General features: G+C 58.0%; 2 protein-coding genes across 21 annotated transcripts in view; one reads left to right on the top strand and one right to left on the bottom strand.

The window, feature by feature from the left end:
* The window catches only part of MAD1L1 (mitotic arrest deficient 1 like 1), a 425,682-nt gene that overhangs the window by 379,841 nt on the left and 19,868 nt on the right, over window positions 1-25,973 (top strand). The window lies entirely within an intron of this gene.
* Window positions 11,970-24,029, bottom strand: LOC100975343 (uncharacterized). Of its 3 annotated transcripts, none has more exons than XM_003819738.4 (2): window positions 20,832-24,029; window positions 11,970-12,504 (listed from the first exon to the last, which is right to left on the bottom strand). In XM_003819738.4, exons 1-2 carry the CDS (start codon window positions 20,954-20,956, stop codon window positions 11,970-11,972), a joined length of 660 nt encoding a protein of 219 aa, XP_003819786.3. In that variant the 5' UTR covers window positions 20,957-24,029. The 3 variants fall into 3 exon arrangements, 1 of the variants encoding a protein (XP_003819786.3); XR_010112715.1 differs by lacking the exon at window positions 11,970-12,504 and adding an exon at window positions 16,108-16,373 and having other exon boundaries at window positions 20,832-20,967; XR_010112714.1 differs by lacking the exons at window positions 11,970-12,504; window positions 20,832-24,029 and adding exons at window positions 16,108-16,373; window positions 18,107-20,441.

Below are 25,973 nucleotides of genomic sequence, written 5' to 3'. Positions count from 1 at the left end.
GTCTAGGGAACAGAGGCTGCCCTGCAGGATGTCAGGTCTAGGGACACAGAGGCCGCCCTGCAGGGTGTCAGGTCTAGGGAGAGCACCAGCTGAGGGGCTGGGGCTGTGCCTGGGGCCTGTCTCCTCCCTCCTCTGCAGGGCTGCCACTGGCATCCACTCCTTGCTGGCAAGCTCCCCATCATGGGTGCCATAAGGTCCCCAGAGAAAAACATAAAGTCCTGGCACCTGGGGCCACTCAGATCCCACTTGTGGGGCTTCCAGGTGGGGTGTGCTCCGCCTCGCAGCCACCTGCCCCGCCTGTGGGCAGCACTGACTTTTCAAAGCCCTTTGCACGGTAGCCGAAACACATATCCCTGTGGCTCTGCCCTGATCCTTCCCTGTGCAGAATGAGTTGGAATCAACGGGGAGATGCAAGCTGGAAGGGCCGGTATGGAGACGCCTGGTGAACCTGCAGCCCCAGGAGGCTGTCGTTGCCACTGTGGCCTGGTCAGGGTCCTGATCATCACAGCTGCTGCGCACCCAGCTGTCTGCCTGAGCGTTCTGGGAAGTGGCTCTTCCTTCACACCAGGGGGAGGCAGGCTGGGGAAGCCCGGCGCCATCTCCCACTGCCTCTCTCAGGCATCTGGCCCTCCTGTGTGTGGGGTTGTGTGTGGAGGTCTGCTCCGTCTCTGCAGGCCTCTCTCAGGTGCCTGGCCCTCCTGCGTGTGGGGTTTGGTGTGGAGGTGTGCTCCATCCCTCCACCTCTCCCATGCAGGCCGAGTCGGGCGACGCCCCCCAGATCTGAGCTGTGTCTGGGTGGCCTTTCAGAGCCTCAGTGGAAAGGCGTGGGGGTCCGGGTAGGTTGCAAGTCATGACCTGGGCCCCCTGCCCTGACCTGGGAGCTCCCAGAGGTGGTCAGGCCCTGTCCCTGAAGCCAGGAGGGGCAGAGGCTCTGACTGTCCGTGCTCGTGAAGCATTCCTGTTGGGCCTCCTTTCCAGCCGGGGGCCCCTTGCCCTGGGACCCCATGGTGGCCTAGTCTGTGGCCTCCGTGGCTTTCCTGTGGGCCTCGTGTCTGTGTAGCCCACGTGTCCTCGCCACCATGTGCCCTGCGCATGTTCTCACTATCCCAGTCTGCCCTGCACCGTGGCATGGGTCTGACCCTCGCAGCCCCACCAGGTAGGAGGAGGCACCACGGGCGTCCTGGTGCCGGGACAGGGTCAGCAAGACCTGAATGAGTTTCAGGGCTGACCCCAGGATGCCTGTCCCTCAGGTGTGCAGAGGTGGGGGCACCACATGGGAGCCGTAGACACCGTGGACGCCACCCTCTCTCACGCAGAGCCCCTGGGTGGGAGGGAGGCCTCAGAAACCAAGGATTTCAGAGATCTCCAAGCCAGTTGGAGGCTGAGCCAAGGCAAAAACAAAAGCCATTCATCCCCTGTCATGCCCAGAGTGGGCCAGGAACGGAGTTGGGGTCCGGCCTTGGGGTGCAACTGGCCAGCCCATGTCCCCACTCAGATCCCAGCACCGCTATCTCCTGGTTGTGGCGAGCAGGGGACCCTGCCTGTGCTCCAAGACTCCCAACACTGCCACCGACGGGCGCGCCAGTGATGAGTTCCCTGCTCTCAGCCTGAGCCCGTGCTGAGGAAAAGCAAGCCTAAGAAATTAAAGCAGCTTTCAAATGTTAGACCTACCAATTAAAAAAAGCAGTCACATGGAAACGTGCGTTTTCCAGAACTCTGTTGTTTACTCCATCATAATTAATACAGGCAGGGAGGAAAGTTCGGGCTCTGTGGGCAGCGGTTGCCAGCGTGGGCCACAGCCAAGGGACTCGGCCCTGGGGACGGGAGGAAGGGCTGCCTCTGCAGGTTCTGCAGGGCCGGGGTGGACAAGAGCCTCCCTGGGCCCCCAGCCTAGAGGTCCCCAGGCACCACCTGCCTTCCTGGACTGAGTGGATGAGAAAGACAAGGACTGGCTGGGACATCAGAGCCTCAGAGGGGGCGTCATGCTGGCCCAGCTGGGCAGGCCTCAGATGTAGCAGGACCAGGACGTCCCCCGGCCCCTGGTGAGCCCTGGCCTTGCCCACACTCCTGTGTCCTCTTTTTTGCTCCAAGGCCCCTCTTCCTCTTGTCCAGCTGGCCCAGCCCTTCCTTGTCCTTTCCCAGGCAGCCCTGGTCCAGGGGCTCATCCTCGGGCCCAGCTCCCTCACCTGAGCCCCGTTCATCCCAGCCGCAGCAGGGCAGAAACTCAAAAGATGGCAGCGTGGGGACCGTCCTGTTCCTCTGTCTGAAAACTCAGCTGCACACGCGGGGTGGGGGACTGTGAGGAGTGCCTATGTGACAGCAGAGGCCTGACTGTGGGTCATGGGGCCAGCAAGGGACCAGGCTGTGGCCGGCTGCCTCCCGGGGCATGACCAGGACACCGGCAGGCAGCCCTACCCTGTGCCGCCCCCCAAGCACAGCAAAGGCGGGTTTCAGGGGCCCTGAGCACTGAGTCAGAGGTTGTGGAAAGTCATCGCACCCACCCTCGCCCGAGACGTGGGACAGTCGTGCCTCCTGGTGGGGCTGCTGATGAAACCCTCGGGAAGGTGCCAGTACGGTCCGCGCTCGCGGCTGTTGCCTAAGAAACCGTGGCTCTGGCTGCTGTTGGTGAGGAGTCCTGGAGGTTCCCAGAGCCTCGGGCACCGAGGGGGAGACCCTGACACTGTCCTGCCTGCCCCACCAGTCTGCCCCCCGCAGCTCCTCTTCCTCACCCGAGTGCTGCTGGAGGGTTGGCAGAAGGCGTGACCAGCAGGGTCCAGCACAGTCAGGGTTTCCTGGGGGGGTCCAGGAAACAGGATGAGCTGCTGTGTGGCCACTCATGGTCAGCTCGGTCTGAAGGCCTCCCTGGGGACACACAGGCAGCGAGGTCCAGGCTCCCTCTCCCTCCCCCAGGGTGACAGAGCCTGGGAGAGGCCCGCAGGAGTCCCTCCAGCCGTTGTGGCCCGAGACCACGTTCCAGGGTTGGGTTACGCGTGGAACGTGGAGGCCCGCGGGGTGCGCGTGGGCCCTGCCGCAGGCAGGAAGCAGGGACTGGTCTGGAGCGTGGCGGGGCTGTGCCGTCTTCCCTTCTGGGTTTGTGGAGGAGCCGCGAGCAGCTCCTCCTGAACTTTTCTTTATTAATGAATCTTATCTCTGCTCACACAGCACTCAGCGGATACAGGCCGCAGGTGATAAGCAGGGAGCGAGCAGGCCCCAATGAGAAATTACCTGCTCGTAGCCAGCAGATTAGCCGACAGCTGGCCGGCGGGGGCTGTGGGAGTGGGCGGTGCTCCGCGCGCTGGTTCCCCCTTCCCATCCCCCAACCCCGGCAGGGGCCGCTGGAGGCAGGGCCCCCCTGGCAGAGGCTGGCCTGTGGGGACTGGCGGGTTCTTCCCCGAGCACCTGGGACAGGCTGAGCCCAGAGCGTGGCCTTCAGCCAGAACCGAAGCGAGATGTTCCTTCCCTTCATTTCTCCCTGCACCCAACCTGACCTGCTGGCCCCGTAACCCCTGGCCTGCCAGTTCCACAGGCACGCACCTCCCCGGTCCAGCCGTGTCCCTGTTCAGAGGCACGTGTGGAGAGGCGTCAGAAGCAGGAGGGCGTGGGGCCTTGCCACAGGCTGAAGGTCTGTGTCCCTCCAAAATCCATACGTTGAAATTCTAACGCCCAAGATGAGGGATTAGGAAGTGCAGCCCTTGGACTGGGATTAGCACTTTATGAAGAAGCCGAGAGCTCCCTCACCGCACCCCACGTGAGCGCACCGCGAGGAAGTGCCCTCAGCAGACACCACGTCTGCCGGCGCCTTGAGTTCCCACTTCCACTCCAGAACCTGAGCAGCCAATGTCTGCTGCTCATAAGCCACCCTGTCTGTGGGGTTCCAGCAGCTGGACGCAAAGAGACAGAGCATTGGTACCAAGAGTGGGGTGCAGCTGTAACAGACCCCGAAAGCCTCTCTGGAGCTGGGGAGTGGGAGAGGCTGGAAGGGTTGGGGTGGAGCCTGTGAAAAGCAGACGTTGCCGTGAACAGGCCATGAAAGGTGATGCTGGTGAGGGCTCAGGAGGAAGGGAGGAGCACTGTGGAGGGAGCCCCCATCTTCCTGCACAAGGAGTGCTCCCAGAATCTTAGGAGGGGGCACGGACAAGGCCGCTCTGAGGAGGCCGCGGGTGTGTGTGGCGGTGAGGGGAGACCCGCCTCGGGTGGAGCTGGGCTGGGCTGGGCTCGGGCCGTGTTTTCTGGAAAGTGAGCGTGTGAGGGATGAGACTGGAGATTTGGCCACAGCTCTTTCCAGGCCAGGCGTTGAGGTGCGGCCTTTCCTCCCGCTGTTATAGTCAGATGCGGGCACAGAGGGGCGGCCTAGGATGGCATCAAGCAGAAGGAAGCGGAACTTAAGCACCTGGGGAATGCTCAGCTTGTCGCTGTCATCGCTGCTGGAGAAAACGAGAGCAACCCTAGGGAGAGAACCCTAGGGTGTGGCCCGCAACCGTTTGATAGGGAGGCTCGTATGGGTGTGACCTCGGGCCCCGTCTGCCACTGCGGCGGAGACACCGCCAGCTGGAACCAAAGAGGAGGGAGACGGGAAGGATGAGGGAGGCTGTCGACTTGGACTTGACATGACAGGACCACAGAGCTGTCGGCCGGCAAACACGCGCGGCTCTTCACCGCAGAGGAAGGGTGACCCTGAAGGTGGTTCGGAAAACTCCCAGCCAACGCCTTCTTCAGAGGGGACCGCAGCCCACGTGCCTCCCACAGGCCAGAAGCTCTGCCAGCGGTGGGCGCGGGGCCTCCCCAGTGGACCCGAGAGGTGGAGCATGGAGCCGCAGCGGCAGCTCTCAGGCCTCACGGGACTTGCCCCTCGGGGTTTGGCCTTCCTGGGGCCTGGCACCCTCTCTCTTGCCTTTCCCCCTTTTGAAATGGGAGCGTCCGTCCCCTCCTGTCCTGCCTTTGTCTCCCCCGTATGTGACGCCGGTGAGGTTGAGAGGAGACTTTGGAGTTGATGGTTGGTGAGACTGTTGGGGCTGCTGGGGTGGAGAAGGATGTGGGTTCTGTGGGGACAGGGGCAGGATGCTGGGGACCGAGGTTTGTGTCCTGCAGTTCCCACGTGGAAACCGAATCCCCACTGTGAGGGGCATGAGGAGGCGGGGTCTTCGGGAGGTGCTGAGGTGGTAGGGTGGGGCCCTGGTGAATGGGATTAACATCCTTATAGAGGGGACCCCAGAGTCCCCCCACCCCTTCCCCCGTGTGACAGACGGTGAGAAAGCTCCATCACCAAACACCAAGTCTGCCTGTGCCTTACCCTGCCCTTGTGGCCTCCAGGCCTGTGAGAAGTGAACTCTGCTTACGAGCCACCTAGTCTTCAGCGGCCGAGTGGACCAAGACAGGCTTCCACAGGGCAGGTTCCCCCACAGCGGGGGTCGGGGACGAGCTGCCGGGGCCCAGGACGTCCGCTCGCTGCTGGGGCTGGGGCAGTCTCAGCCACTCCCAGCCCCAGCGGGCTCGGTACCCAACACCGAGGCACCGGGGCCATGGTGGGTGCGGCCTGTCCTGGGTGCTCAGTGTTGGGGCTCAGAGAATGTAAAGAGCCCAGGGCGGGGGTGGAGGTGCCCCAGGGGCAGAGGCTGGGCAGCCCCGTGAGTGATATGGCCTCCGCCACGCCTGGATGGGGTGGATAAATGTACCCGACGCCCGTGATCAAGCTGGTAATTACCCTTCACAATGAGTGATATTAATCGTGAAGCTCCCAGTGCACGGCATGAGAATGGCGCCGGGAGCTGGCGGCAGCAGGAGAAGCCATTTATTAGCCTGATAAATGACCAAAAGATGGCCTTTCTGGCTGGCTCCTGACAGGACTTTCTGATAACAGGGCGAGTCCACCTGTCGGACGGCCAGGTGGGGCCTGCCCGGTCCTCCCCAGCTCGGCCACCCAGGCTGCTCGGAGTGAAATCGCAGGTTGGGAGGGGGTGCAGAGGCAGGGCCCCTTGCAGGTGAGTCCCAGCTGCCTCCTGTCACTGGGCGGGGATGGAAGGGCGGGACAGGAAGGAGGCAGTGTCCTTCTGAGCTCAGCCTGGGAGAGGCAGGGGGCCCCCATGCAGAGGGAGGCGTGTGGGTGTGTAGGGTGGCGGGGACAGTGTTTCTGAGCTGGTGATCAGTCTGCTGTGGTCAGGCAGGCAGGGTGGGGGCTGGAGCGGGGTCAGGCATGGCAGTGGCAAAGAAGCGTGGCATAAGGTCCTGTGTGCCCAGGAGGACACTGGTGCTAAGCGTCTGCTGTCACCTGCTTCTGTCTGTCACTGTCGTCTGATGCCTGACCGGGCTGAGCGTGTGTTTGTTGAATGAAGGCAGGGCTGCCGTGTGCGTCCTGCCTGCCAGGCCCCTCCACCTCCGCTCTTTCCAGAGGGACCGGGCTACCTGCTGTTGCTGTGCCACCCACAGGGGAGGCAGGTGTCAGCTCCACACGTATGGGGCCTTCTCGCCAGGCCTGTCCTGACACAGAGGGCAGTCCCCTGAGGTGGCAAGTTCCCACAGTCAGCAGTGCCGCTGCTGTTAGAAGGTGGTGGTGGACTGAGATGACATCCGCAGTCCCTTCCGCCTCAGGGCCCCCACCCGCCCGCCCCCAGCTCCTGTACATCCTTGGGGTCTCAGCCCAGATGCACTTCCTCGGGGCTCTCCCTGGCCCTCCCGGGCTCCAGTCTCCTGGTGCGTGTCGTTATCGGCTCCCACTCCACACTGGGACAGGACCCTGAGCCTTGAGTCCTGCGGGTGCCTCGGCCGCCCTGTGCTGTGAGCTGGCCCGTGCTCAGTGCTTGGTGCGTGCTGGAGGAGCACGTGAAGGCCCGGATAAATGATGCAGACATGGGCTCCAGGGACAGCGGCCCATCCTCGGAGGCGCCCCTTCTAGGCTCAGCACGTGCAGCTCTCAGAGTCTCATTTGTTGGCTCTCCTGGCCTTAGAGGGCAGCCCGAGGGTCCCAGCAGGGCGTCTTGGCTGGGTGGGCTCAGGAGGCAGGGGAACAGCAAGTCCCGAGTCATTACAAGGCCTGTGCCGACACCGGGTGATTTAGTGGTGTGATTACTTCCTAATGCAGTATCTCGCAAAGCTTTTTATTAGATTTCTCCCCTTTTCCTTCCAAAGCCTCTTTGGAAATAAACACCTGGGGCTGTTATACTTCATACCACTCAGTTTAATTAACTTTTAAATCACATAACGTCACCCGGACCCCTCAGATGGCGGCGGTCGGGCCGGGGTGGAAGCCTGGCTGCCCCAGCCTCTCCGCCCAGGGAGCGGGGCATTGCCCGATCTCAGCCTCGGGGATCCTGAGCCTGGACTCCCCCCAGTGCAAGGTCCATTGAGGGGGACCCTTGGAGGGGCAGTGGTAGCTCCTGGGGCTCTGAGTCTAAGGGTGGCAGAGACACCAGCCCCAAGCCAGGTCCTCCCAGTCCGGGAAACCCAGTGAGCTCCACAGCCTAGTGCTACGCTGCAGGTGTGGGGGCCTGAACCCAGCTGCCGTCATCCCTGAGAAACTGCCCAAACGGTGCCTCTCGCCAGGTCAGCAGGATCCTCGCCCAGTGCTGGGTCACGTCCATCCCAACCTGTGTCCCCACAGGAAGCACTTTCTTCCCTGGGGCTTCTCCCCGACCCGCTCTGCCCCAAGTCTGGGTCCTGCCCTGGGTCTCGGGCCTCAGGAGGGCCCCTCCCCAGGCCAACAGATTCCAGAACAATCTTGTGACATCTGCCCCCAACCTGGGCACCAGTGAAGGTTCCCAGCCCCTCTGGTTGCCGCTGACACTGTCCGCCCACCCATGCCAGTCCCTGCCTCCCCGGGCTCTTCCCACCATTGGTCCCACCCATTGTTTCTGCCACTCCAGCTCCCGGGCAGCAGCCAGGCGAACCAGCTGTTGGCAGGCAGGCGACTCTAGCTCCCCGGGCAGCAGCTAGGAGGCCTGGCCTTTGGCAGGCAGGCGTCACAGATCAGTTAGGCCCTTCTGCGCCTGCCTGGGATGCAGAACAGGTTTCGCGACACTGTAAGTGCCTGTTCCTGAGAAAACAGAGGTCGCCGGCACTGAAGGCTGTGTCCCCAGCACCTTCCCCTGTGTGGACCTCCCGCCGTCTTCCTCGCCACGCCTTCACTAACTGTTCCGTTCTAGTTTTCTTCTTCTTGGGACCGTTTTGGTTGGTGATTGGTGACTTTCCAGGAATCGTGCATTCCTCGAGTTTTCAGACTAGCCGTGCTGTCCCGGGGCCCTGAGCAGATTCCTCTGGCGCTGGTCACTGGGGTGACGCACAGTTCATCAGGGGCTTCCTGGGCACTGCTGGGGACGCCTGTCATCCACGAGGACGGCACGTTCGAGGTCTGAGCTGTCCCAGCACGGCCTCCCTGTCGGGGTTTCTCATGACCTCGAGTCCCATCTCCAGGAACAACGTGCAGACGCCCTCCCCCACCTTCTCCATGGGCTCAGCCATCAGCCCCCCACCCTGTGCCGGCTGAGGCCAAGCTCTTGCTGCCGGCTCTGGTCTGGGCGTGGGTCACCCCCACCTTCCACCCTGTGCCGGCCGAGGCCGGGCTCCTGCCGCCCGCTCTGGTCTGGGCATGGGTCACCCCACAGGGTTGCCGCCATCAGTCAGCAGTTGGGCTGGGAGGGCCACATGAGTGCCTGTAGATTCGGGCACAGACGCTTGTGGCCTGTGAGCTCACTTCCTGCCCTCCCTGCCACCTTGTTGGCTCCAGCCGGGTTGCCACGGTGGACGCAGGGTCACAGAAGCTTAGGGCAACACGTTTGTGGTCCTCGACCCACAGATGCGACGCCAGGCCCTTCTCGTGTCTCTTCCTGCTCTCTGATGCCCGGAAGCTGCTTCCTATGGGGGTCCCACGCGGGGTCAGGCAGGTTTCGGTGTGCCCTCCCCACTCCCCATCCCAGGAGGGGAGGAGCTCCTAGTTCTGAGGCTGCTCTGTGCAGGGTCTGGCCTGCAGTGAACATGTTTGCTGTTGTCGCAATCACTGCTGTCACCAATGGCTGGGCAGGGCCAGTATGCAGGGGTGGATAGTGCGGTGCCTGATCACAGGGCTAGCCCTGTGCCCTGGGGTGCCTGTTCCCCTCTGCGAACTTGGGCAACCATGGCTTTGGGGGTCCCCAGAACTGGGCCCAGCCCCGTGCCTTCTCCGGCCCAGGCCGGCTCTGCCGAGTCACCTGTGCAGCTCCCCGGAGTCTTGAGCACAGGCTCGGGGCAGTGAGATCATCTGCCCAGGCCCTGACCCACCGTCTGGAGCCCTGCAGGAACTTGGGGTACCCCCACCTGGACCCACTAGAGGAAGCCTGGGCCCCACAGCCAGTGTAAAGCAGCAGCTTCTGTTCATGGTACCAGGGGGCTGAGCTGGGCCCAGGCAGCTGGGTGGCTCCAGAGGTGGCAGGGGGTGAGTTCCTAGGAGGCAGGGTGGGCGCCTCGTAAGATAGAACTCTTTGTGGGAAAGGATGTCTGGCGATGGGAGCTGCCTGGAGGCGTGGGTCCAGAGGGGCCCTCGGGATCTGACTGGGCGCCTGTCGGTTCCGTCCTGTTGCCCCAGAAGGGGAGGCCTGCCCAGGGGTTCATGACCGAACACCAGGCCCAGGGGAAGCCGCTGCCCCGGCCGCCGCGCATCCACAACCACTCAGATTAAGGCGAACGAGAGTGGTGAGAACAAACGCCTCGCAGAGCTGTTCCGGAAATTAGATTTTTCCCCTTAAGGTCACTCACTCCACTGGAAAATTAACCAATATTTTCCTAATCAAAGCGGGGCTGTTTCTTCCTCGGAGGAAGGTGGCCGCCCTTCTGGCGCTTGTCATTCATCTCGGAGGCAACTGCTGCCGCATGGGCTCTTGTTTTATTAAATAAACTCTGGTTTTTATGGCCGCCTCTCAGTGCCGCCCGCCCCCCGTCCAGGGAGAGTGGCCTCAGGTGTCGGGCGCCGTGCCGTCCTGCTTCCGCTGCCGCTGCCAGTGCGGGGTCACCTTCCCTCCATAGCCCCTCAGGGCCCTCCCAGAGCCGGCGTCTGCTGATCCAGCTTCCCCTGTACCCCAGGGGCTCTTTACACCTGGGGTTCCACCTTTAGCCCAGGTGGGAGCAGGGAGCCGTCTTGAAGTCTCACCCAGGACGCCAGGACGCTGCCGCTTCCCGTTCTTGGGCCACGCCGAGCGCGACTTCTTGGGGCCTGTCCAGCAGTGCAGGCTGAGGAGGGCGTGGACCCAGTCGGCCACCTCAGTGAGGTCCTGGCTGCCCCCCGCAGACAGCCCTGAGCGCCCCCGCCTGCCTGCCACTGTCTCCACGGGGAGGGCCGACCATCAGGGGTCCAGGCAGCACTTCATAAAGCAAAGCTTCACCCGGATAAGACGTGTGGGCTGCTTGGGGGATCTGCGTCTGCAAAACAGTACCTGTGAAAATAAGGAACCGTAGGAGACGTGGGCTGGAAGGACAGCTGGTAAACATGGCCCCTCCTCACTTGGAGACTTGTGCTGCCAATAACGAGGACATGGATGAGGGGCCTCCCGCAGAGCAGCGCTTCCCAAGTGCCGCTGAGTGAAGAAGCCCTCGACAGCCTCGCACAGCAACAGCTCCCTGACCCCGCATGTGCGTACGCGTGTGTGTGTGCATGTGTGTACGTGCGTGTGCATGTCTGTGTGTGCACGTGTGTGTGTGCATGTGTCCGTGCATGTGCATTTGTGTGTGTGTGTGTGTGTGTACATGTACACCCGTGCTCACAAACAGGCTGGAGAACTACATGCCGTCACCTCTGTGCCCCTGCTGGTGTGATTCTGAGTGACTGGGTGATGGGTGATGAGTGTTATTTTTATATTTCAAAATAGTGTGAGCAGGAGGCTGTCCTATTGAGGCACAGACCAGTGGGCAAGGACCTTGGTGATGGGGGGCACACAATCCTATGGGGGACCCGGGCTGCCCCTGTGGGGATGTGGCATCCCCTGGGATGCTGTGGGCAGCAGAGTCACCTCCAGGGCCCCTGGCTTATCCTCAGCAACTCAGAATTAAGTGACATCTCTGTCCTTCTCTGGACCAGTTGTTTTCCAGAGCAGGTCAGACAGAGCTCAGCTTCCCCGTCTGCCAGGATTCAGCCCTGGGCTCTCGGAACCAGGAGCGCAAATCGCTGGTGCTCGGGGTCCATGGTGCCCCTTGAGGGCTCACACAGCCTTCCCATGACCCTCGTCTTCTCCTCCTGGTAGGGTCTTGAATCCCAGGAGATCTTGCTCTCCCATAAGAAAAGCAGCTGTGAAAGCACAGCCGGGCCTGGTGACTGGCCCCAGCCTCCGAGGAGGCGGCAAGCTTGGATGGAGCGTCCTATTCAGTGCGAGGGCCCAGCATTTCCACCAGTATTCAAATGGAGCCGGAAACTTCCCGTTTCCATTGGCCTGAGACCCCGGGCTGTCCGTCTGCCCTGGCATGCACACAGCCCACCCGCACTTCTGTCTACCCGAGTGGCCGATGGTCAGCCGCGCATACCAGGAAGCCTTTGCTGGGGCCGGTGGTGGTGATGCTTCCGGCATGGGCTGCTTGCTTGTTGGCATCTGTGAGTCCTGACCCTTCCTGGGGCTGCAGCAGGCGTGAGTGTTGTTGAGGGAGGGAGAGTGGCCTGCGGACCCAGCCCTGAGAGCGACACTAGGTCTTTGTGCCCCCAGGAGCTCCTCCATCATCGTCTCTGTACAGACCCCAGCCCCGTCCCACCACATCCCACACTGGGACTCCCAGCCACTTCTCCGTCATGAGAGCCCACAGTTCATTTGAAAACCAGTGTGGTCAGGGGCTGAGACTGGCTTGCATCTGGGTGGCCTGTTAGCCCTGGAGAAGCCGGCTGTGTAGGTGAGCAGCTGCGTGGGTGAGAGTGGGAGCATCGCAGGTCACAGGGACCCTCTGTCCCCTCAGCACATGGGAGCCTCACTTGACACAGCAAGTGGAGGCCTGGAGCTGGCCAAGGGGTGCTAGGCAGGCCGATTCGTTCATTCTTGTACACAGCACGTAGCAAGTGCTTTCCATGTCCTGGGCCCAGGGACGCCGAGGCGATGGGAACCCAGGCCTGCCCAGAGCTGAGGTCTCCCCACTGTATGCGTCCAGGCTTTGGGAGATGGGCCGAGAGCAGCTGCTGGAGGGGGCAAGGCCTGCCCAGGGCTGAGATCTCCATGCTGTGTGCATCCCGGTTTCAGAACACGGGCCGAAGGCAGCTGCTGGACAGTGCCAGGACTGGTCTGGTCTCTCCCATGGAACCTTCCAGCTGAGCTTCCCCTATAGTGGCCGCCCAGTGGGGGCTGGGTTGTGTGGGACAGAGGACAGCTAAAGGGTAGAGGTCTCCACTGTCTCCTGGTAGATACATCGGGCCCCCCACATCTTCCCAAGTCACGTAACGCTGCACACCCTGGTCCGCCCCGTGGTACCTCCGCGAGCACCGCCTGCCATGCCTGGTTTGCTGCTCCATAATCCAGTAGCTCCTGCAGTCCTGGCACGTTCGGTTGTGTCCTGAAAGAAAACCAGTGCTTCCTAAACGGAAAAGGACAAACGTCAGTTGGAAAAGATGCGTGGCCTTCAAACAAACACCCTGGACCAGGGAGGAACTCCCTGTTCCCAGGACAGACGGGAAAGTCAGAGGCCTTTAAAACATCATTTCCAAAATGAAATCACAGAAAGATACCTGCTGGATGTGAGGAGATTATCTGTATTCCATTCTTGGGGCCAAGGAGCAAATCCGCTGCAGAACATGTTTTGAAATGTCTCTTTGTAATGAATGTGGTCAATGAAAACGCAGAGCCATCAGCAGGACACGACCCTCCCACCGCAAGATGAAGAACCTCCCGTGATACCATTCAAGCCCCACGAGCTGGCAGAGAGCGAACAGCAGCTTCATACAGGCTGTGGGTGCTGATGAAATGGAAAAGGCACTTCACACATCTTGCACACGCAAATTGCATCAGGCGGAGTATTCTCTGCAAAGAATGAAGCACTTCCTCCTCCTTGGCTCCTATGAGGGGGAGCGGTGGGGGGGCGTCTGGAGCAGGGACGGGCCGGCCTCAGGCTTCTCATCCCCTCGCTCCGGGAACAACACAAATGCAAACACAGCATGTCTTCCTGAGCCACGGGCACGGGGCCGGGCACTCGGTCACCCTTTCCTTCCGCCCATTCCTTGTGGGGGCAGCTCCTGGTCCCAGTGACCTCCCAGGGCCGGGCAGTAACCTTCGTGGCTGGACACACTCGGCCCAAGCATCCCCTGGTATCTGTAGTCTCCGGTTCCGGAGGGCACCTCGGGCACGAGTGACCCTTGGCATCTCACGGGGTCTCTTGGGTGCTGGCTCCTGTGGTGGCTGTGGTGTCATCCATCCTGCTGGTGTTTATAAACCTCCTGAACCCTCTATGGAAACACTGTCCGTGAGGGCTGACCCCCTTTATGTCCCCTGTCCTGGCTGGAACCTCGAGTGTCTTTGCAGAGCTGGAGGAAAGGGCAGTGTTCCAGGCCCAGGAGCTGTCAGCCATGGACGTCCAGGACTGCAGCGCCGGGGGCGGCCTGTGCTGCTGACCAGCCCCTGGCCCTGCGGGAAGGACAGCAGGGGGAGACTGGCCCTGGAAGGTTCCCCACTGTGGTCTGGGGCAGGATGGGGCTGGTCCCTTCTTCAGTTCTGGACGCTGGTGCTTTAGGGAAACGCCTGGGGTTTCAGCTACAGCCTGAGACTCCCTGTGTGGCTGCCCCTTCCCCAGTGACGCTGAACGCATGTGCACATCTCCCTGGTCACGGGCACCATCCTGGCACCAACTGAGTCTCCTGGTCTGTTCCTGAGCACCTCCCCTCCCTTGGGGAGCGTGGAGAGAAGAGCCTGACACAGCTTTGCCCCCGAGGCAGCAGGAGGCCTTTCCTAGGGCTTGGAGGGATCTCTGCCTCCCCAGAAGCAGCTCCTGGCTCTGAATGCCCAAGAGCCTGAGGGCAGAGAGGACGCCAGAGGTGGTGTGGAGCGTGTCCATCTCCTAAACAGCGCGCTCCTCCCCATGAGCCGGAACCCGACGCGTGTCTGCGTGGAGCGTGTCCATCTCCTAAACAGCGCTCTTCCCCGTGAACCAGAGCCCGACGCGTGTCTGCGTGGAGCGTGTCCATCTCCAAAACAGCGCTCTTCCCCGTGATCCAGAGCCCGACACGTGTCTGTGTGGAGCACGTCCATCTCCTAAACAGCGCTCTTCCCCGTGAACCAGAGCCGGACGCGTGTCTGCGTGGAGCACGTCCGTCTCCTAAACAGCGCTCTTCCCCGTGAACCAGAGCCCGACGCGTGTCTGCTTGTTTCCGAACTGCTGTTTGTGGTTTGAGTCCCCATGCAGGGCAGCGGAGGGAGGTGGCGAGGGCTGTAACACACCAAGGTCAGAGCCGCCGGCCTCTCCCACATTGACATTCTGTGCACTGCCTGTGTGTGATCAAGTCTCCCTCCGGAGCGCCGGGCCCTGCGTCAGCGTCAGGAAAGCTACAGACAAGATGGGAATCATGCGTCTCCCGACCCTGAGCCCAGCAGGCTGTGCCAGGTGTTAAGTAGTTGGTCAGCGTATCAGCCACACAGCATTGCTAGGAGGGAAGAGGAGACCCCTTCGCTCTGCTCTCCCCGCTGCAGTCAGGGTCTGCCTCCCGCGCCCGCCAGGTGGGGCCTTGGCTGCACAGACCCTTTGCCCACTGTGAGTCCAGGAGCCTCGGGCTCAGGCCCCTCCTCCCCGCACCCCTGTCCTGCTTCTGATGGCGGGACAGTGACCCTGGCTGTGCCCACTCACTGACCAGCAGCACACTGTCTCCGTCCTGGCAGCAGCTGTGCGAGGCAGGCTTTCCTGTCCCACTCGCAGAGGAGGACACACGCTCAGGTGCTGGAGTGGCTTGCACGGTATGGCCACAGCCCTGCTGACTGCACCCACGCGCCCCTCCACCCCCTGCAGGAGCATCGAAGGATCGGATGCAACCAGACGGGTCCCCTCTGTCAGTGCCCAGCCTGTGCCAAGCCACAGCAGGATGTCCTGGGGGCAGCCTGGAGAAAGGAGTGCTGGGCCCTGGACTCCCCCCGACTGGGGGGATGGTCACCAAGGGGAGGTGCTGGGCACGTGGCAGCCTCGGGGAGCACCTTCCTGGGCCAGCTGTAGGCCCGTCCCAAGCTGCGTCCCCTGCCTGCCCCTGCCTCCTGCCCCTCTTCCTGGGCCGCCTCTGCCCCCTGCAGGGCTCCGTGTCAAGCTCCTTCAGCAGGGTGGGACCTCGAATGCTGTCCATGTCCCACACCTCGCGTCTCAGGGTCTGCAGTGGAGCACCCAACCAGGGTCTCTCCCCAGGTCTCCCCCCAGCCTTGAGGTGGCCCCTTGTGCCCCTGGGCCCCTACCTGTCCAGCAGCAGCAGCTGGGGCTCCCTGTCCACTGGGAGTGCTTCCTCAAGCATGAGATTTTGGCAGGGGGGCCTGTGGGACCACCACACTTCTCCCCAAGGGCATACCGGGGATGGCAGAGGGTCGTGGGAAAGTGTTGACCCTCGTCAGGTCCCCGGGGAGCCCCTGGCAGGCCGCTCTGTGGCTGGATGTGAGTTAAGCAGTTCAGCCGTGTGTGAGGCTCCATGACACCAGCCAGGACACACCTGGAGTTGTGGGGATTTTTAGTTGCCTTCTGGTGGTAGTGAAACTGTGCAGCCTTGCACAAGTGTTCCTGCGTAGGCTCCACTTGCCGCCCTTCCCGGCCCCACTCACATCCTGAGTGTGTGCTCAGGCCCCTCAGAAGAAACCAAACTTCTGAGTATCCCCTCCCCGCCCCTAGCCATGGAGTGGCCGTGGCTGAAGTGGAAGAGATTCAGAGGCTGACAGCCGAGGGGAGGTTTGACCCCCACTAAAATCAGTCGGAGCTGACGCTCGTTTCAGCATTGCCCACGCTGTCTGGGTAGGAGGTGACTTCGCCTCCACGTGGCCTGCCGTGGGGCTTCTTCCTGCAGCGGGCTCTCCTGGGTGCTCCAGGAAGATGGAGCTGGGACAAAGTGTGCCCACTCCAGAAGTGAGTCTTAAGCTCAGGTCTCCTCCCGGCCTTGGTTTCTGACTCCTTCGTGTTAGGAAGGAGGCCCCCAGGAGGAAGCACGCACTTTGGCAATGAGAGGTTTTAATTGCATCTTAAAATAGCATTGCAGTAAAGAACACTAAACCGTGACTAACCAATTGCACTTCAGGAAGCCCTCAGCACAGTCAGACACCGGGAAGCGCGGAAAAGCTGCCCACTCGTGGACGACCATCAAGCCCCCTCAGGAGGGGCTGGATGACAGAGGAGGTCTACACCGCACCTGGGCCCCTTCCCCAGGTTCAGCCTTCATTGCGGCCTCCCTGGCCGTGAGGGACGTCTGCGCAGGAGCTCCCCAGGGCCAGCTTTGCCTGAATGTGGAAGATGGAGGGAAGAGTGTTACCGTTTAGTTGATTTATTGCCGAAGAACCTGTAAGGCCCAGAAAGACAGAGAAAGACGCTAGAAAGAGCATCATTCTGCAGGGTTCAAGGTGAACCTGGCTCGCTTTCAGAGGAGTAGGGCAACGAGGGCACCCAGACCCTAAGTACACAGGATCCCGGCACTGTGCCATCGGGGCCTCATGTGTGGTCTTCGTGGAGAATGACCAGGGCTGCTCTCTAGCCCCCGTCCTCCAGATGGTCCCCAGAGGGACTGACACACTCAAGGAATGTGCTCCTGGGAAGCCAGGATGCCATTTCAGTACCAGCAGCCCCACTGTGGGCTTCACTCGAAGGCTGTGCTGGAGCCCAGCCTCGAACTCACCCCAGCCAGCCCCTGAGCTCCAGGCAGTGTACTCTCCCCATCCGGGAACCAGCCCCAAGGCAGCCCGTGTGCTGAGCCACAGGGAGGGCCAGCTGGGCGAGGGGCTGACGTGTGGGGACGCAGCTGTGCAGCACTCAGAGGCCCTGCCCACCCTCCCCTCCAGGACACAGCCTGACCGTGCCCTGGGCCCCGGCTGCCTTGCAGGGGCCCAGGTGAGGAGTGGGAGGTGGAGGCCTCTGCAGCTGCAGGCAGTAGCTACTCAGTAAATGATGGGCCCAGCGATGGACGAAGGACGAAGGCCTCCCTCGGGGACCTGAAGAAGCATAGCTGTCTGTCCCTCGCCGGGGCTCAGGTGGCTGCAGTTACTCAGCTCGCCTGGGACAGGCCTGGGCGGCCAGTGAGCACGCGGCATTGTGGCAGCTCAGGCAGGCATGCGCCGGAAGGGATTCTGGCGGCCTGTGGACTGGGAGAACCTTTCCAGCTGCCAAGAGTTGCCCTTTGGATCCTAAGTGCAGGGCCAAGCCCGGCTGTGACGGCTGAGGCCGGGCTCCTGGAGGCAAAGCCACCTCAGGCCTCCAGGGCCGGAGCCGCAGGGAGCTGCTGGGTTTCCACAGGGCCACGGGGGCTGCGGCCACACGGAGCGGGAGCACAGGTGGGAAGGGTGTCTGTGAAAAGTGAAATCTGTTGCCGCTTCCTCTAGCTTAATTACCGGCATGGTAGTTGCAGAGTTGAAATGCAGCTTTAAAAGCCTTTGTGAGTAATTAGTGTCAAACACACAAGATCTACAAAGCCATAAACTCACAGCTTGGTGATATTACCAAGTACTAATTAAGAAAGAAAAAAGAAAATTCCCTTTCATGATCAAATTTTCAGCCCTGCCAAAGATGAAAAACAAGGCAATTTGCAGCCGATGGTGATGCCGGAGGGTAAGTGGCATCCACAGGAAGATGGCGGCCGAGCGCGGCGAGCAGGCAGGGTCTGGTTGAGGGCCGGGGTGGTGACGGCGTGATTGTGCCTGGCTACCGGGTTCTCAGCCAGGGAGCACCTGATTCCCAGCAGAGATGGAATCCCAGCTCAGGAAGGGGAGACTCATGCGAGGGCAGAGGCGAGGCACCCGCCCAGAAGGATTGGGGGTCTCCCCATTTCACAGGTGGGGACACTGAGGCTGAGCTCACAGCCAGGACGGGGACAGCAGAGTGACGGCCGAGACCATCTGCCCCGCGAGGGAAGCAGTGCCCACCTTCCTTGGTGGTCCGGGAAGGCCGGACTGGCCCCTTGGGTCCCCACCGGCCACAGCCACTGTGGGCTCGTCCAGCTTCAGGCAGACGCCCGGCCACTCACCTGGGAGGCTCTGAGAACGACAGCTTCTGTCTCGTGAGTGACGTGGTGCCCGCTTTCATCCTGGGGCCCACAGCTGCCAGGAGAGGCCAGGCCAAGGTCAGGAGGCTCAGCAGTGGGTTCCGTGACTTCCTCTTTGCTGAGGAGGTCAGGACAGAAGCTTCTAGATGACAGGCCGCTCAACTTGGTATAAAACAGCAAATTTCTGTGCCTGTGCTGTCGGGCTGTGAATGACTTCCCGTCTGTTTCATGAGATGCAGCTTCAGCCCAGGGAGGCATCAGATGCAGCCGGGCCAGACGCGGAGCCAAGAGCTGTCCTCGCCCCCCATGTGAGTGACTGGAGAGATGAAATTCTCAAAGTCTTGTCACTTACGGAGATATTTTTAACCCAGGACCAGGGAAGCACAGCTCTCATTGGTGGCCGTATGCTCTGGCGCTTGGGCAGTGGGCAGCAGCCAGGTTATCGGGACGTGCTCAGGCCCAACAGGACCCCCAGAGCCGCACCTGCCCCCCACAGAGTAGAGCTGGCCCGGGAGTGGCCTTGGTCACATCTAATCCCACCAGCCGCCGGCAGTGGAGAGCTGTGCCTGGCCCGGAGATTTGGGCATCACATCCACGCTGCAAACGCACGGGAACCACCTGGCCCCGCCAGGGTTCGCTCTATCCTGGCTTGGCCTGCATGGCCTCTCGCCGTCTGCACGGTCCACTCACCCGAGTCAGGGCTGGGGCATGCAGGGAGTGTGCAGTGACATTGGGCAGAGGGAGGCTGCTCAGGTCCAAGTAGGCAGAGAAACCGCATGCCCAGACCGCTAAAACCTTGAACTGCAGGAGCCCTGAGCTGCTGTTGCTGTTTTTTTTGTTTTGTTTTGTTTTGTTTTGTTTTGTTGTCAGATGGAGTCTCATTCTGTTGCCCAGGCTGGAGTGCAGTGGCGCGATCTTGGCTCACTGCAACCTCTGCCTCCCGGGCTCAAGTGATTCTCCTGCCTCAGCCTCCAGAGTAGCTGGGATTACAGGCGCCCGCCACCATGCCTGGCTTTTTTTGTATTTTTAGTAGAGACGGGGTTTTGCCATGTTGGCCAGGCTGGTCTCGAACTCCTGAGCTCAGGTGATCCATCTGCCTTGGCCTCCCAAAGTGCTGGGATTACAGGTGTGAGCCACCGCGCCTGGCTTGTTTTCCTGTTTATGACGCGGCTCTGCTGCTGCTAGGACAGATACTTGTATAGCCCGATTCAAAGACTGTGCAGAGGTGTCTCCCAGATACCCCGGGGCGCACTGCAGTCAAGGAAGGCTGCCTGGAGGAGGTGGCCTGGAGCTGGGGCTCACGGGTGAATTAGAGTTTGTCTGGCTGGGTTGGGGAGATGTTTTTGGCCTCAGGATCTCACGTGCTCACGCTCACCGGCTCCAGGGCACCCAGCGTGCAGGGAGAGCAGAGGGGTAGGCCTCGGGCTCCAGGCCAAAGTTGGGGAAAGAGAGTGTCAGACCTGGGCTTGGGGGATGACTCTGATGTCGTCCTCATGGGGGATGGTTGAGGAGAGGGTGGGGTGTGGCTCACTCGTCTGGCCCTCACCCATGTGGAATGCCCGCTGTGCTGGGCCCCGCTGCAGGTGCTGGACGCGCAGCAGTAATGCGGGGGTCCTGCTCCGCCTGGGCACGTCTTCCAGCAGGGATTGGGGGGCCGATGGCCAGGCAGGGTCTGTGCTCCGTGCCTAGGTGGTTATGGGGGGAGGCGGGGAGCCTGGGCCCTGGCCGTGGGTGGACCTGTGGCTTGCTGACCTGGTGCCCAGCTGCCCCACCTCCCAAGCTGTGAGAAGCCAGGACCAGCCCCATCCTCCATCCAGATGGTCTCTGACATTGCCCTGGGAGCCGGGGGGAGGCGGGGGGGATGTTCTAACTGAAGGGCCTGGGCAGCCTAGAGCCCTTCTGTATCTTCTGGCCAATGGTTTTATCTGGTCCACTGCCTCCCAAGCCTGCACATCCCATCTCGCGCGTTTAAACTGTTAGAAAGTTACTCCTTTGACTAAGCCGGAAATGCTCTCTATGGCCCTGTGGATCTGCGTCCAGTTCCCCACGACATTCTGTTTTTGGATCCTTTGTGAAGAGGCTGGGGGTTTGTCAGCCCCACTCGGAAGCGAACAGGCTGGTTCCCCGCCCCAGGCCCAGCTTGTCCTGCGAGCAGCTGGCCTGAGAGCCAAGCACTCCCCAGGCCATGGCACCGGGTGGGCAGGATGCTTTCCTGCCAGGCAGGGGGCAGGACGCTTTCCTGCCAGGCAGGAGGCAGAGCCCTCCCTGGGACCCCGAGTGTCTGTCCTGGGTGGGGACTAGACGGTGACCACCACCTCGACCCCGGGCAAGCCCACCTAGCCCCGCCCCTCCCCCCCCCACCAAGCCCTGTTCCACCTACACGAAGCTGCGGCCAGCCCCTTTTGCCCCCAACCTAAATGACTGAGGAGTCTGTTAGGGAGGGCCTCCCTGTCGCTCTAAAGAGCAGGAACAGGACATCCCTGCCCCAGGGCACGGAGGCAGCTGGCCATCTGCGAGTGGGACCCACCGCAGTTGGCCAAGCTCAGGCCATGTGAGCTGGGACTGGCAAGCAGTTCCTGGCTGCCTCAAATCTGGGGTCCAGACTCTCTGCTGACCTCCCAGAGCCTGGCGTGCCTTTGCACACTCTGTCCTTGTCCCCAGCCTCCTCCCCGCCCCAGGGTGTGCCTGGAACCTTAGGTAGTCTTACCTGTCAGTCATACCTTCTTCTTGGCCAGGGACTGTGGATGGCAGGACGTTCACCCCGTGGTCAGTGGCTGGGCTTTTCTCATGAAGCAGCTTGATTGAGATGTCATCTACAGAGCGTGCAGCCATCACCCCAGTCTATCTTGGAATGAATGCCTTTATCACCCTGGAAGGAAACGTGCCCCATAGCCATCCCCTCCCAGTCCCAGCCGTCGGCAGCCGCTGTCTATGTTGTCTCTAGACTCCCCTACCTGCAGTGTTGCAGGGAGATGGGGTCAGCGGCGAGTGGTCTCTGGCATCTGGCATCTTTCGCTGAGCATAAGGTTTTCACGGTTCGCTCACATTGGACCATGTGCTGACGCTCCATTTGTTACTGATGAATCATACGGTCTAGTGTGTGGATAGACCATGTTGTTTATCCGTTCATCCATTGATAGAACATTTGAATTGCTTCCGTTTGGGGCTATTACACACAGTGCCGCTGTGAACATTCGTGTACAAGCTTGTGTGTGGAAATGCATTTTTGTTTCTCTCGGGTGTACACCCATAAGAGGAAGTGCCAGGGTCACATGGTAATTTAACGTTGAGCTTTGTAAGGAGCTGCCTGTTCTCCCAGCTTCTCCCCGTCCTCCCCAGCACGCGCCACTGTCTGCTTTTATGATGCTTTTCCATCCCAGGGGCTGCGGGTGCCGCTGGGTTAGAGGGTCCATGAACCTCCTGAGATTCAAATGCAAAATGTGAAGTGGGTGTTGGCGTGGGTTTCGGGTAGAGGGACTGCAGCCCCTGCACGGGGTTAGGAATATGTTTCCCAGTCCAGGCAGAGCTACACGGGAATCACCTCTAGACACCCAAGAGGGAGCAGTTTTGTCTGGAGAAGCAGCACGCTGCCGTGTTTCACCAGGCTGGCCTGTGACAGCTGGACCTGCCCCCGATGCCACCACCTCCTCCTGCCAGGGCTTCCCTGTTTGCTGAGTCTGCGTTATTGATGAGCCACCATCTGTATACTCGCACCCGTGAGGCCATCAGGGCAGTGAACAGACCCTTCGCCCCCAGATCCCAGGCCCTGTGCAGCCTGCCTTGCCCCTCCCACTGCAACCTGACCCCAGGCAGCCACTGATCCTTCTGTGTTTCCTGTCACCACGGGTTCATCCACGTTTTCTAGAGTTTCTGTAAGTGGCATCATGCAGTATCTAGCCTTCCTCGTCTGGCTGCTTCTACTAAGCGTAGTTAGTTTGAGATTTATCCGTGTTGCTATGGTATCAACAGTTTATCCCTTTACAGTCATACAGATAGACCACAGTGTCTTCATCCATCCAGATGTTGACGGGCATTCCGGTGGCTTCCAGCTTGGGGCTGTTGCAAATAAAGTGTACAGTGAACGTTCACATGCAAGCTTTGCACGGACATTTATTTCTTTTCTCTTGGCTAAATCGGAACGGCTTGATTGTGTGGTCAGTGTACGCTTAACTTTATAAGAAGTTGCCAAGCTGTTTTCCAAAGTGCCTGCACCATTTTCCATTCCTATCAGCAGTATAGGAGACTTGTAGTTTCTGCACACGGTCACCAGTACTTGACATGATCAGTCTTTTTAATTTCAGTCCTTCTAAGAGGTGACTGACGGCGTCTCATTGCGGTTTTAATTTGCATTTTCCTCATGACGAATGACACTGAGCATCTGTCCCTGTGCCATCTTGCTGGTCTTCGCTGAAGTGCCTGTTCACATCTTCTGCTAATTATTTATGGGGTTCTATGTTTCCTTAATGAGTTTTGAGAGTTCTTTGTATACTCCAGATGCAAATCCTTCATCAAATATGTACATTGCTGGTGTTCTCTCCTTATATATGACATGTCTTTTCATTCTCTTAACAATGTCTTTTGAAGAGCAGACATTTTTAATTTTGATTAAGTCTAACTTACCCGTCTTTTATTTTATGGAGTGTGCTTTTGCTGTCGTATCTAAGAAATCTTTACCTAACCCAAGGTCACAAAGACTGCCTCCATTTTTTTTTCTTCTAGAAGTTTTATAGTTCTAAATTTTACATTTGTGTTCATGATCCATTTTGAGTTTTTTTTTATATAGTGCAAGGTCTGGATTGACTCTTTTTCATTTTTTATTGCATATGAACGTCCAGTTACTCCAGCATCAAGATCATTCTTTTTTACTGAATAGCCTTTTGCATCTTTGTCAGCCTGCTAGGATTTTAATTGGAATTACACTGACTCTATAGATCATTTTGGGGATAATTGACATCTTAACAATATGGAAACTTCTAATCTATGAACAGTTTCTCTCAGCAATGTGTTCTCATTTTCAGTGTGCGGGTATCAGAGGCATTTGAACCAGAGTGACTCCATTTTGAATAAGGACTGGGTGAAATAAGACTGAGACCTACAGGGCTGCTTTCCCAGAAGGTTAGGCGTTCGTAGTCACAAGATGAGATGGGAGGTCCGCACAAGATGCAAGTCACAAAGACTTGGCTGATAAAACAGGTTGCAGTAAAGAAGCTGACCCCAAACCCACCAAAACCAAGACAGCCATGAAAATGACCTCTGGTCAGCCAGGCGCGGTGGCTCATGCCTGTAATCCCAGCACTTTGGGAGGCTGAGGCAGGCAGATCATGAGATCAGGAGTTCAAGAACAGCCTGACCAACATGGTAAAACCCCATCTCTACTAAAAATACAAAAATTAGCCGGGCATGGTGGTGCATGCCTGTAATCCCAGCTACTCAGGAGGCTGAGGCAGGAGAATTGCTTGAACCCAGGAGGCGGAGGTTGTGGTGAGCTGAGATTGCGCCACTGCACTCCAGCCTGGGCGGCAGAGTGAGACTCCGTCTTAAAAAAAGAAAAAAGAAAGAAAAAAGAAAGTGACCTCTGGTCATCCTCACTGCTCATTGTACTGTAATTATAATGCATTAGCATATGACACGACACTCCCACCAGTGCCATGACAGCTTACAAATGCCATGGCAATGTCAGGAATTTCCCCTATATGGTCTAAAAGGGGGAAGAACCCTCAGGTCTGGGAATTGCCTATCCCTTTCCCGGAAAACTCATGAATAATCCACCCCTTCATTAGCATATAATCAAGAAATACAGTATAAGTGTTAGTCGAGCAGCCCATGTCACTGCTCTGCCTATGGAGTAGCCATTCTTCTGTTTCTTTACTTTCCTAATAAACTTGCTTTCACTTCACTGTATGGACTCACCTCAAATTCTTTCTTGTGTGAGATCCAAGAACCCTCTTTTGGGGTCTAGATTGAGACCCCTTCCTGATAACATAGGTATTTCACATCTTTTTCAGATTTATCCCAAGTATTTTAGATTTTGATATTATTATAAAAGGGTTTTGTTTTTACATTTAATTTCTGTTGCTACTATATAAAAACAATTCATTTGTATATTGATCTTTTTATTTTGCAACTTCGCTAAACTCATGTGTTAGTTCCAGTAGCTTCTTAGTATATCTGATGGGATTTTCTCCGTAGACAATGATATTATCTGTAAGTACACTTGCACTTCCACTTACCCACACTGGATGCTTGTGAAGTTCCTTGTTCTTGTGTTATTTCACTAGCTGGAACCTTCAGGATGATGCTGAATACAAGCAGTGAGAGTGAACATCCTTGTCCTGTTTCAGATCTGAGGGAGAAGCATCCAATCTTCAGCCATTAAGTGTGGTATTCTCTGTATGTCGTTCATAGATACCCTTTCTCAGGCTGAGGAAGTTCTCTTCTAATCCTAGTTTGCTGAGATTTTTTTTTTTTTTTTGAGGAATGCCTGTTGGGTTTGATCAGATGCTTTTTCTGCATTTATTGAGTTGATCATATGGTTTTCCTTTTGTACTTTGTTAATATGTGGAATTACTTTGATTTTGTAGGGTTAAACCAACCTTGTATTCTTAGGATAAACCCCACTTAGTCATACTACATTATCTTTTTTATATGTTATTGGATGTGAATTGCTAACCGTTTTGTTTTGAATTTTTGCATAAATATTCCTTAGGGTTGTTCCATAGTTTTGGGGGGGGTGCGGCTTGTAATGTCTTCTGATTTGTATATCATAGTAATGTTGGTCTCACAGAGTGAGTTGGAAAGCATTCCTCCTCTTCAGTTTTCTTAAAGAGTTCATGTAGAATTCTTGATTAAAACAAACTGGAAGAAAAGAGTTAATGTAGAATTGATATTATTTCTTTTTTAAATAGTTGATCCAATTCATCGGTAAACCCATTGAACCTTGAAGTTTTCTTCCTGAGGTTTTAACTACACATCAGTGTCTTGATAGACATAGAGTTATTCACATTGTCTTTTTCTTTTGTGGTGAGCTTTAGTAGTTTGTATCTTCAGAAGTTTGTCCATTTTATTTGTTTTCAAAGGTATTGGCATAAAGTTGTTCATAATTTCTCTTACTATCCTTTTAACATCTGTAGGATCTGTAGTGCTATCATCCCTCTTCTTCCTGATGTTAGTAATTTGTCTCTTCTCTTTTATTCCAGGTCAGTCTGGCCAGAAACAGCTTTGGGTTTTATTATTTCTACTGCTTTTTTGTTTTCTTTCACCATTGTTGCTTTGATCTTTATTTTCTTTCTTCTGCTTACTTTGTCTAATTTGCCCTTCTTTAGTTCCTTAAGGTCGAAGCTGAAGTCTCTGATTTGAGACCTTCTTTTTTTTAATGTGGACATTCAGTGCTATAAGTTTCCCCCTAGTTTCTGCTGTAGTGGCATCCCACAAATTCTGATATTTTGTTTTTATCTTCATTCAGTTCAAATCACTTACTAACCTCCCTTTTGATTTCTTCTTTGACGTATGGGTTATTTAGAAGTGTGTTAGTTTCCACATTTTTTGAAAATCTCCAGATGCCGTTCTGTTACTAATTTCTCATTTAATTTCATTATTGTCAGAGAACATTCTCAGAACGGTCTGAATCCTTCTACTTTTTTTGGAGACGGAGTCTCATTCTGTCACCCAGGCTGGAGTGCATGGCGCGATCTCAGCTCACTGCAACCTCTGCCTTCCAGGTTCAAGTGATTCTCCTGCCTCCTACCTCAGCCTCCCGAGTAACTGGGATTACAGGCACGTGCCACCACGCCTGGCTAATATTTGTATTTTTAGTAGAGATGGGGTTTCACCATGTTGGCCAGGCTGGTCT

The sequence above is a fragment of the Pan paniscus genome, chromosome 6 (genome assembly GCF_029289425.2).
Source record: "Pan paniscus chromosome 6, NHGRI_mPanPan1-v2.0_pri, whole genome shotgun sequence".
Classification (NCBI taxonomy): Eukaryota; Metazoa; Chordata; class Mammalia; order Primates; family Hominidae; genus Pan; species Pan paniscus.
The sequence above is the reverse complement of the archived record's forward strand: the minus strand, read 5'-3'. Positions and strand labels throughout refer to the sequence as shown.

Coding starts and splice junctions, on each gene's coding strand:
- LOC100975343 (XM_003819738.4), bottom strand. CDS start 20,956: ATGGCTGCACGCTCTGTAGATGACATCTCAATCAAGCTGCTTCATGAG. Junction 12,505..20,831: donor GAAGAAGGTATGACTGACAG/GTAAGACTACCT, acceptor TTTTCCGTTTAG/GAAGCACTGGTTTTCTTTCA.